General features: G+C 35.3%; 1 protein-coding gene across 1 annotated transcript in view; it reads right to left on the bottom strand.

The window, feature by feature from the left end:
* Positions 1 to 12,708, bottom strand: part of LOC136031332 (angiotensin-converting enzyme-like) — a 102,357-nt gene that overhangs the window by 41,228 nt on the left and 48,421 nt on the right. The window contains exon 4 of the mRNA XM_065710815.1: positions 46 to 139. Within this exon, the coding sequence (XP_065566887.1) occupies positions 46 to 139 (94 nt within the window). The remainder of the gene's footprint in view (positions 1 to 45; positions 140 to 12,708) is intronic.

The raw sequence follows: 12,708 nt of genomic DNA, 5'->3' as shown, positions 1-12,708 counted from the left end.
TATTGATTATTTTACATAGCTAGATAAATAAGTGAAAGATCTTACCGGGCTCTAGACTAAGACCACACTCTGTTGAGTTGAAGCGACAAATTTTGGCTGAACTGTAAATAGTTTCCATTTTGGTACCAATTTCGTTATACTGCAAAAATAAGCCACAAATCGCAAAAATGTCAAAATATATGAAGAACATAAAAAACTATAAAAATCGTATAAAATTTAGAGGAGAGGATCTCTGACCCTCCATGCTGTTTATGCGACCATGTTTTTGGTTCAACGCTCAGCCTTCAATTATAGCCTTAGCATCACCACCTTTTAATGCATGATCATAACAAAAGCACCCACAAAGATATTTTCAAAGAGTAGAAGGACCAGTGAATTTTTTTGGGAGGGGTGAGATATAAAAATAAGTTACAATTACACATTTTTAGCTTTCCATCCCTTCACTTGAGGGGAGGAGGACTTGCAGTGTAATTATCAAAACGGTATTGCATTTTTCCTTTCCTAATTTTGGGAACAGAAACCTTTCTCTTCCCCAAGAATTTGAGAAACTTTCAGAAGTTCCCCCCAATAATTCCTAATAATCACCAAATAACCTAAAAATAACTCCCAACGTACATATCAACTCCTTTCGTGATAAAATACCGGCGGGACCAGAACCCCATCTCCTCCCCAAAATTCTTGAAACTTTCAGAAATTTCTTCTATAATTTCTTGCAGTCCTCAGATAATTAGCCCCATTTTAGAATGTCTCTTTATAATCTGTGCCCCCCTCAAAACGACTCCCAGATCATATTCACTCCTTTCATGATAAAAATACAGACTACCAAAAACTTGGATGAATTGCCAAAAAGAAATTCGATCTAGTGCGTTATTTAATAAAAAAAAGACAAGTTTTTTGCTTTCAAATGAAAGCAAGGAGCAACATTTAAATTCAAAACTAGCCCTTCTGAAAAATTGGGACAACAGTCAAACATTAGGGCAGAGAGCAAGGTATTAAGTTGGGGGGCAACCATTTCATATACAGAACAAGTTTTGTTCGTTTTGGATTTTAACGTTGCTCCTTACTTTCATTTGATTTTTTTTTATTTAATTGCTGATCGTCTTTCAAACAGCCTAATGCCGGGAAATGTGGCTCATTCTTCATGAAAAAATCCTCCCCTCACGGGAAACTCCTCTGTGGAAAGTTCCTCCCCCTTAAAATACATCCCCACTTAAAATTTCTTACGGACAAATCATCCTTAGCATACTTTGAAGAAGACTTGAATATCTAATCGATTTTCCGATCACTCCAGAAATCCGCCTTCCGCAGATTTTTCCCCCAAAAATTCAAACCCGCTGAAAATTTTCCCCCAAACATCTCCACGTGCGAAATTGAGCCGGCAAATAAGAAGAAAGACAAATGAGAAGCATTTCGAATAGTCAAATCTCCCAGGTGTAAATTTTCTTTAGCCGACCTTAAGCATACCCCCCCCCCAAACAAACTCTGTATACTTCTTAATAGCAAATACTATACACAAAAAATAGGCTAATTTCATAAATTACTGGGGGGTCATGTTACCCCTAAAGGCATATTTATTTGGATCTTTCATATATGCTGAACAAAATAGCTGTCTCGAAATTTTATTTATAAGACCTTGGAGAAAAAGGGGCGTGGGACTAGTTGCCTTCCTATCGTTTTGGTCACTTAATAAGGGCACTAGAGTTTTTAATTTCCGTTTGAATGCGCACTCTCCCAATTTTCTAGGGTCATTAGTTCAGTACAATCACACCAAAAAAAAAAAAAAAAAAAAAAAAAAAAAAAAAAAAAAAAAAAAAAAAAAAAAAAAAAAAAAAACACGCATCTGTTATCTTTATTCTGACAAAAATGCATAATTCCAAATTTTTGTAAATAGAAAGCTTGAAACTTCTGCTATAGAGCTCTCCGAGAGACTGAATTTGATGATGCGATGTTCATTAAGATTTCTTTACTTTAAGGGGATGTTAACCCCTTTTCTTGAAGAAAAGTTCGTAGCTTTTGACTAGTCAAACTAAATTTGATGAATCTTATATATTTACTATCAGCATAATAAGTCGATCCTTTGTACAGATCTACTAGTACCGAAATACCGGTTTTAGTTTCGGTTACTATTGAGCCGAGCCAAATCAGTTACTATTATCTATCAAAAAGGGGAATGAAATCACTTTAGTAGTATCCCCGCCTTGCGATTAAACTCAGCCCTATCCCGATGTACTATTGGAGTCACTAACCCCTCGTATTCCCTCTGTGAGTTTAAACTCAGCCCTATACCGACGTACTCTGTGAGTTTAAGTGCAATCCAATCGTATTACTTTAAGCCACATGTACTCCCATCATTCCTACGACACTATCTCAACTTCTGGGAGATACGAAAATTCCTTGAAATGCTTTCCAGCTGTTATTTCTTGGTGAAATGGGCCTTTGGATACAAGCGGCTAGGCAAACGCTACCCTATCACGTGATCATTGGTATAAAAGTGTGATGGTTAGTTACTTAGTATCACAGTCCTACACAGACACTGGATTAGTTTACACTTTTTCAAGTTGGAAAAACGTTCTAATGTTAAAAGAAAATGAGTGATATTACACAATTGCACCTTGAAGGAGATGAAAGAGATGTTATGAAGACAAGAGCTCTCAATGTAGCAGTTGAAAATGGAAAGGATTATCGACTAACATTTGAGTGGGATGTGATGTTTGGTAGATCATTATATCTTTGAGTAACTTCAAGTTGGAAGAACAATTATGTTTCGCAGTAAAAGTGAATACTATACAGATATCAAGACTACAACACAGATTGAATGCATTTGTAAAGCACATAGAGGATCATGAAAAGAGTGAAAATATACATTATTCTTTTATTACATTTATGACAATAATAATGTTTTAAAATGATTTTTTTGTTATATATTTTAGTTGATCGTTCACTCCTCTTTCTCTTCCTAGGGAATACATAGGTGCTGAGAGTGTGCACAAAGTGGAAACATGGCTATTTTCGTTTGGTCTATATTCGGCAGTAGGAGTTTCAAGAAAAAAAATGCATGGATTTGAGAAACAGAAAAATGTTTCAATCTAACTGATCAACTTCAGAAATAACAGTACACATAAAAATATTCTCTGAAAGAATGGTTGCTATTATCATGGAAAATTATTTTCCTAAGTCAAAAATTATAAAAAAAAATCCTGTCCAAAGGGATAAAATTTACTTTTACATTTACTTTCAGTTCATTCAATGCTCTCCTCGAGTTAACATCTGAGTATCGGAGAGCGCGCATTTTGACTGATTTTATGCTAATCTTGTGAACACATATGAATAGTTATTATGACCTGGAAAAAGAGAAGTAATTATATGTAATCCACATGATTATCTGTGGAAGATTCAACAGCCCAAGGGACAATACGTGATTCGATTCATGCGCTGACCAGTTCGGTCCATAAGATTCTGGAAACAGTTAAAGCAACGCGGGAAGAGATACAAGGTTTGAGATCGGAATTATCCGAAATCCGTTCAGAAATTAGTGGTCTAACCTCCAAAGTGAATCATATTGAAATCAGAACTGCGACCCACTCGGATGCAATAACAAAGATTCAGGCAGAATTAAAAGATACACGGAATGAATTAGGACCTCTCAATGATAAGGTCCTCATTTTGGAGAATTTGGAAGACAGACAACATTATTGCTTGGAAGTTAAAGGCTGCCTCAGTGACGGAGGCCTTGATGAAAATGGAAGATTTACTGGAAAACTTCGTACGATTAAACATTAAATTTGAAGTTATGGAAGTACATGACAAATTTTTGAAAGTACGACTCATGAACTCGGATGACAAATTCTCGCTACTTCAAGCGAATTAACAATTACGTAACCAGCCTTGGAAAAACGACCTTGATAAAGCCACAAAATTTGATTACAATGGAGTTTTCTTCAGGGATGATGTTAGTAAAACCTGCAGGGGGATTCAGGCTACGCTGAATAAAAAAAAAATAAAATGAAGGATGAAGGTTTTGTTGCATGGATCCCACCCAGATTATCCTACATAGACCAAAACGGAGTGAACCAAAAAAAGAAGTGGTAAACGTTCCACGAGTCGAATAAATTGTTGTTGTTTCTTTTGGTCATTATTAGTGACTTGTTAGGATTTATTCATAATAGTCATCATATAAATACGTAAATATGTGTTGGTGTTCACACATTGTTGCCAAAATGTGCATGTTCTCTGTTGAATGAGAAAGAATGAATATGCTTCCACCAAAACACAGTGGATTTCTCCGACGTGTGCGGTTGTTATATGTGTTTAGTTTAGTTTTCTTTTTTGAGTGGTCTTTTGTTAAATTGTTGATTAACTGGAGTCAGGCCTTTTTGTTGATTGACGATATTGAGTTTACATAATTTGCCTGATCTTGCAAGCGGAACTAAACTGTTAGAGGAAAATCCTTTTGATATACTTTTGATATGCATGAGGGATATGAAGGATAATGAAGCAGTAATTTTGGAAGATAGCCCGAAAAACAAATATTCATTTATGGATGATTCTATCCCCACATGCAGTAATGTACGTCTTTCTAGTTTTAACTGCAGAGGTTTACTTAGTAGGATTGAGTTCATAAATGATATAATTAATAAAAATAAAATTGAAGCTTTAGCGGTAAACAAAACTTTCTTAAATGACAAGAATGTTAATGATGTAATGTTTCTTGATTATGATTTTATTCATGAGAGTAGAAAACACCATCAGCATGGTGGATTAGGATTTATGATAAGAAAATAGTTAAAATTGAAAATAAGACGTGACCCGATGATTTGGAATGTAGAAATGATTTTTGAAACGTGTATTCTGGAATGTGAAGTTAATAAAAAATCAACAATTATGAAATCCTTATATCGCCCACTTTGAGGAAGCAATGATTAATTTTTGATGCAATTTGAAATTCTATTAAATAAAATATCACAAATGAATAAGCAAGTATTTATTTTTGGTGATTTCAAACTGGGCCTAAAGAAAATTCAAGCAAAGCAAAATTATTCAAAGATAAGATAATTTTTAGAATTAATGCTTTGTCAAGGACTGCTCCCATCATGTCTGATTCCGACTCGAATAGATGATAATGGAGCAACATTAATTGATAAAAAATTTTCTAATAATATTTGTTTTTCAACTTTTGTCATATTAAATGATAATTCAGATAACGGTGTGATAATTTCTGAATTTAATTTGGCCAGATCTAAAAAAAAAACGTAATGAAAAAACAGATCGTATAATAAATGATGAATCAATTGCGCGTTTAATTATTAAGCTAGGAGATATAGACTGGAAGGAAGTAGTCAATACTGAGGATGCAAACAAGGTATTGGAAATGTTTTATAAAACTTTTAATGATGTTTATAATGATATATGTCCGAAAGTTAAAAGGAAAATACCAAAGTCAATGCAACAAAAACCATGGATATCCCCGAGATTGTTAAAATGTATTAAAGAAAAAAAAAATAGACTATACAAAATTAGATGCAATTATCCGTCTGATGAAAACATCCAGAACATCAAACTGTATAAAAATACTTTGACTAGAACTTTGAGAGAAAGTGAAAGAAATCATTATGAGAAGGAAATATCTTCAGCTGCGTCCCAGCAGAAAATGTCGGAAATCTTGCGTGAGAAATTAAATAAAAATGAACCACGAGCGACACCGACTTTTCTTAATAATGGAAATGACGCTAATGAATCAACTGAAAAAAGGATATCGCAGAATTATTTGCTAAGCATTTCAGTAGAATTGGTGAAGAATTGGTTAGAGATCTTTTGGATGAGTCATCAGATTATACACGATTTTTTCCCCAAAACGAAAATAAATCATTGTATATGCTACCAGTATCATTTGATGAATACCAAAAAGCTATTAGTGGTTTAAAGAGAAGAAATTAGGTTTCAGTAGACGATATATCGACAAATCTTTTAAAGAAAATATCAGGAGTAATTAATGAACCTCTTGCACATGTTATAAATACGAGCATAAAAAATAGTGTCTTCCCTGATCTTCTGAAAAAGGCTAAAATAAATCCCTAAAGGAATAAGAGGAGTACCTTTACAGTTAATCAAATCATATTTACACAATCGAAGGCTTGTGGTTGATATTGATGGTAAATATTCGTCTGAGACATCAAATAATAATATCGGAGTACCGCAAGGTTCAATATTAGGATCTCTATTATTTTTAATATATACAAATGATCTCCCTAAATCTACTCCTGAAAATGCATTAACACTTATGTTTGCGGATGATATTGCAGCAAGTTTAAAAGCACCAACCTTAGATGCACTGAAAGAACAAGGGCTAAGAGCTCATATGGCACTTGGGACGAGGCAAGAAGAGCTAAGAGCCAAGAGGTCATACGGTATGAGCTCTAACAAAATTCTATGAATCAACAGATTGATTTAAAAAGGAAAATAATAAGCTTAATGCCGGTCAGGATTTAAAATAAGAGCTCTGAGTCACGATGTCCTTCTAAATATCAAAATTCATTAGGATCCGATCACCCACTCGTAAGTTATAAATACCTAATTTTTTCTAATTTTTCCTCTCCCTTTAGCCCCCCCCCCAGATGGTCGAATCTGGGAAAACGACATTATCAAGTCAAATTGTGCAGCTCCCTGACACGCCTACCAATTTTCATCGTCCTAGAACGTCTAGAAGCACCAAATTCGCCAAATCACTGAACCCCCCCCCCCAAACTCCTCCAAAGAGAGCAAATCCAGTGCGATTTTGTCAGTCACGTATCAAGGACATTTGTTTATTCTATCCACTAACCTTCATCCCGATTCCTCCACTCCAAGTGTTTTTCCAAGATTTCCCCCTCCAACTCCCCCCAATGTCAAAAGATCTGGTCGGGATTTGAAATAAGAGCTCTGACACATGGATTCCTTCTAAAAATCAAATTTCATTAAGATCCGATCGTTTATTCATAAGATAAAAATACCCCAATTTTCACGTTTTCCAAGAATTCCGGTTTCCCCCTCCAACTCCCCCCAATGTCACAGGATCTGGTTGGAATTCAAAATTAGAGCTTTAAAGCACTAGATCCTTCTAAATATCAAATTTCATTAAGATCTGGTCACCCTTTCGTAAGTTACAAATACCTCAATTTTCAAAATTACCCCTCGAATCTAGGCGTTTTCCATGATTTAAGGATTTAAAATAAGAGCTTTGTGACACGATATCCTTCTAAATATCAAATTTCATTGAGATCCAATTGCCCGTTCGTAAGTTAAAAATACCTCATTTTTCTAATTTTTCAGAATTAACCCCTCCCCCAACTACCCCAAACAGAGCGGATCCATTCCGGTTATGTCAATCATGTATCTAGGACTTGTGCTTATCTTTCCCACCAAGTTTCATCCCGATCCCTCCACTCCAAGTGTTTTCCAAGTTTTAGGCTTCCCCCTCCCAACCCTCCCTTCCCAACTCCCCCCCAATGTCACCAAATCCGGTCGGGATTCAAAATAACAGCTCTGAGACACGATATCCTTCTAAATATCAAATTTCATTGAGACCCGATCACCTGTTTGTAAGTTAAAAATACCTCTTTTTTTAATTTTTCAGACTAGCCCCCTCCCCAACTACCCCAAAGAGAGCGGATCCGTTCCGTTTATGTCAATCATGTATCTAGGACTTGTGTTTATTTTTCCCACCAAGTTTCATCCCGATCCCTCTACTCTAAGTGTTTTGCAAGGTTTAGGTTTCCCCCTCCCAAATCCTCCCCAATGTCACCAGATCCAGTCGGGATTTAAAATAAGAGCTCTAAGACACGATATCCTTCTAAACATCAAATTTCATTGAGATCCGATCACCCGTTCGTAAGTTAAAAATACCTCATTTTTTCTAATTTTTCATAATTACCCCCCCCCCCCGCCCAGCTACCCTAAAGAGAGCGGATCCATTCCAATTATGTCAATCATGTATCTGGGACTTGTGCTTATTTTGTCCATCAAGTTTCATCCCGATCCCTCCACTCTAAGTGTTTTCCAAGATTTCAGGTTTCCCCCCTCCAACTCCCCCAATGTCATCAGATCCAGTCGGAATTTAAAATAAAAGCTCTGAGACACAATATCATTCCAAACATAAAATTTCATTAAGATCCCATCACCCGCTCATAAGTTAAAAATACTTCATTTTTTCTATTTTTTCCGAATTAACCGCCCCCCCCCCAGATGGTCAAATCGGGAAAACAACTATTTCTAATTTAATCTGGTCCGGTTCCTGATTCGCTTGCCAAATTTCATCGTCCTAGCTTACCAGGAAGTTCCTAAAGTAGCAAAACCAGGACCGACAGACCAGCAGACAGACTGACAGACGGACAGAATTTGCGATTGCTATATGTCACTTGGTTAATACCAAGTGCCATAAAAACTGATGTAAGTTGCAAAATCCATCACAAATTGGTTCCAAATTAACAAACTTGTCCCCAATTTTGATAAAACAGAGTATTATTATTTATGGTAGATCAAATCAAAAGTTTAAAAATCTTTCTCTGAATAAAATTACCATTGATAATAATCATGAAATCAAAAGAGTATACACAGCAAAATATTTAGGTTTCGTTTTGACCCTGCCATGAATTTTAAAACACATATTTCGTTGTTGAGACTAAAATTATCAAGAAATAAAGGTATGCCCCACCAACTAAAATTTGTATTCTCATGAAAGGTTCTAAGAACCCTATATTTTTGCCTAATTGATGCACACCTCCAATATTGCTCAGCTATATTTTTGCTGACTTTTAAATCATATATTAAACCACTACAAACACTACAAAACAAGGCTATTCGAATTCTAGATAAGTTTTTACAACACTGGAGGATTACAGATATCCACTCTGAAACACGTACTTCTTACCTGTTTCTAGACATAATGACTTACACAGAAATGTCATCTGCTATTATCTAGTTGGTTTTTTAGGATTCAGCCTGTACATAATTTCTTTTTTGACCAGAATTTACAGTCCAAACATCAAAACTCACTGATAACTAGATATGTTAACCCGTATAAACTACCTCTGGTGAAAACTGAAAAACCCCGATTCAACCTCTAGTACATGATCCCATCAATAGCCAACATATATTCATTAAATAAATTTGTAGAGTTACAAAAAGGATCTTTCAAGAGACGATTAAAACGTAATATAATGGAATCTGCTAGCAAGAACGGTTGGTAAAAATTTTATTTTATATTTTATTTTGGCCTCACTCCACTTACTCCACCAGAAATACCCTCATTAAGGATACTATTTTTTTATGAATTAGTGGTTAATTTTTTGTTTCTTCTGTATCAATGAGGATTGTTAATTTTTGTTTATATGTTTTGCCCAGTAATCGAGCTTGTCTCTCCATTTGGGCAAGTCGAAGATTTTGATGAATATGAATTTTTGAATAAATGAATCTGAATCTAAAGTAATTCAATTACTCCTTGAATTCTCTCTCTAGAAGTAAAAAAGAACATTTCTATTGTTTGCAAGTCGGTTTCTATTTGGTGGTGTAAGATTCAACACAGTGAAAAAAAATGCTCAACATATGTCGGTTATGTTTATACACATTGGGCAGCTGGTCGTCATGTGAGGACTGCACTGCAGTTGATGACTTTAACAAAAGGTGTAGATTATGCAGTTCGTTTAAGTTGCATAGTGTATATGCTGTACAAACTAAGGATTGTAATTCCTGTCTCGAAAAGCTTTGGGACTCTCACCCTAGAGGATGCCTATGCTCCAATTGTTAATATGATAAGTGTGATCAATTGGAAAATGCTTACCCTGGCATGACTGGAAAAAACCCCAAACGTGATTTCAGTTTATTTCTGAGGGATTGGTGTCGTCGTGGATTTAATTGTTTTAAGAAGAAGAATTTGGACCACATTTTAATTGCAAAAACATAAAGAGAGCATGGTTTCTACATTATCGTTGTGAGGACAATGGTAGTTATAATTATAAACCTACTGATTTTTATTTGGATGCTACAAAAAGTGATTCATCATAAGACAATATCGAGTGTGATATTACCTCAAATAAGCGAATCGAAACACATGAATTTTACAATATAATTCATAACAGTATCATCGATTTCACAAAGACATATAATAAAGATGAAGTTACATTATATTGTGGAAAATGTGACCCTGACTTTGCACACCAAGATCAGTACAAGGTGGATCCCAATAATCTGCCACCACTAATCACTGTCGACGACCACCTAAATGACAAAGAAGAAATCGAAAAAGATGAAGGACAATGATTTTTCTTTATTGTACATATATGTTTTATTAATAAACAAATTTACAAACATGATTAAAACATTTCGTTCTTATGGCACTGAAATCAATATTATACAGGTCAGACAGGATATTTTGTACTATAAATTCATTCATTCGAAGATTGTCTACATAAATGTTGGGATATTCGTTGTAAGTATAGTTACGACATCGAAAAATAAAATGGAATAATGCATGAAAACCACAGCTTTTGGATGATAAATCTTGTACTCGCTTTCGATTTTGATCAATTGATTTCTTACCTCTTTCAAGGAAGGTTTTGATGTGAGGTGTGTAGAATGCATATGCTAGACCAAGAGGATCAAAAAATTTCTATATTCTTCGTTGTCTGAAAGATGCATAGCCAATACCCCGTCTGCAAAGTCGACGGACTACAATTAGCAATGGTAATGGTATTATTAGCACTATGGACATGTTCAAGGAAATCCGAGGGTACGCAACAGGATTTGTATTTGGACATGCATGAATCTAAGTTAAGTACATCAATTATTTGATTCTTCTTCATGGTGCCAAGTCTTATAGAATACTACCGTCGGGGGTAATTTCCCAAAAGGTTTCAAATTGATTTAGTGAGATTAGTGCTACACTCTCCGTCAATGGTTTGGTAAAAGTACACTCCAAACTTACAGTACCCGTTGGACAATACTTATATTTTGAGTACCAGAGTCCAATACAATGTAGGGAGCGAGCTGTAGTTCAATACAATGATACCGTGATTTTTGCGAAAATTGTGTCGGCTATACCACTTTCAAATAGTTGCAAATGTCGATATAAGGATTCCATTGTCAATTCATACCATATGGGCCCTATATGATTTATCAAACGATTAATTGTGGGGAGGAATTCCATTTACTTTACATACAATAGAAGAAAGTACAAACACTTCATATTCGTGTGAAGAAGTTGTCCATGATCCCATAGGCACTATATATAGGCACTTCTTACAAATTCCAAAGCAAGTATTGAAGGAATTTCACCATTGATAAATAGAGTCGGTGTAGCTACTTGAACCAGCGGGATTATGTTGTTGATTGGAGATTTTGTGAGGAACGAGCAGTTTGATCTTATTTACAAATGCTCTTAATTTCTCAATCGCCAAAGCAATCGAACTCATTACCTGTTGTTTTCGTACATGAAGTATTGCCAAGGTGAAATAGATCTTTGCATCGGAAGATGCATCAAGTGTTTTTCTCAAGATGAAATTGGACGGAGCAAGTTGTAGCTTTATGTCAATCTTAACATTGGAAGGCATCCATTGAGGTATATTAAATATTTCATGATTTAGTTTACCAGCTAACTGATATTCCTTGCTCACAACCCAATTGAGTTCACCATCAGCATCAACATTCGATCTATATTCATGTCCCGTCGCCAGACCTCTCAATTCCTTATAGGAGTTTATAGTCATCAATATAAATTGTATGTAACTTCCATAGTTTGATAGATTGTTGCTAGTGCTCACCAATGCACCGCTTATGTAGACACATATTTGTCTAAACGAATTCTGTAGTAGGCAATTTCCATAAAATACTCCATCGGTGGCGGCGGAAGTCTGATTGTCAAACTTTTACTCACCACAAATTTTAAATCAGTAAATGTGGATGATCAATCAATGAAATGGTCTTTATTGGAATAAATTTGGAAATGTATATTTTTAGAGAGTGGTTGTTGTGGGTAGAATTGTTCATAGTGACCATGTTTTTCACTGACATCTACACTTTTTGCATTGAAAAGATTTAGAGATGAGGTGACTCTGGGATGAGATTTTTTGTGGGGTAGATATGTCATTTCAGTCTAGGAAAAGAGATCCTTTTTCGATCTAACAATTTTTTCTTTTCTTTCTTTGACAAGAGTGATGTCTTTCGTTTCTGATCTGAATAGAGACTGATGAGTGATGAGGTGTTTCTCAAAATTTTTAAAGCTTATCCACTTTGTCGTCATTTCAATCGCTCACCAAGGGATCGGGTGCTAGACCTGATAACTTTTGAAACGCTTTCTATAGCGTCTTTACCAGCCCCGAATTGTGTGGGTTACCTAATGTAAATCTTGCCATGCTCCATTGCATAACTGAACTTGAATGAACCATTCTTGCGAGCAGATTTTTTTGTGTTGATTTTGCGACACAAATCAATCATACCACCAAGTTCTTTATATATAATGTGACATAAGGGTATTCACTAGATTCATGTGTTTCTATCCATTCATAGTCGACAAGAAGTGACTAATCGACTGGTATGTATGTGTACGATTTTTTCTCAGGATATTACATGTATTTTTGAGAACACAATCAACAAGAGCAACTTCATACTCCCCGTCATTGAATTTGTATGCGGGGGAGAGTTTTTTTCCCAACTCACTGGTTCTATTCAAATCCTTGTAGT

This window comes from Artemia franciscana, chromosome 9 (assembly GCF_032884065.1).
Source record: "Artemia franciscana chromosome 9, ASM3288406v1, whole genome shotgun sequence".
Lineage (NCBI taxonomy): Eukaryota > Metazoa > Arthropoda > Branchiopoda > Anostraca > Artemiidae > Artemia > Artemia franciscana.
Note: the sequence above shows the minus strand (reverse complement) of the source record. Positions and strands in the feature narration are given on the sequence as shown.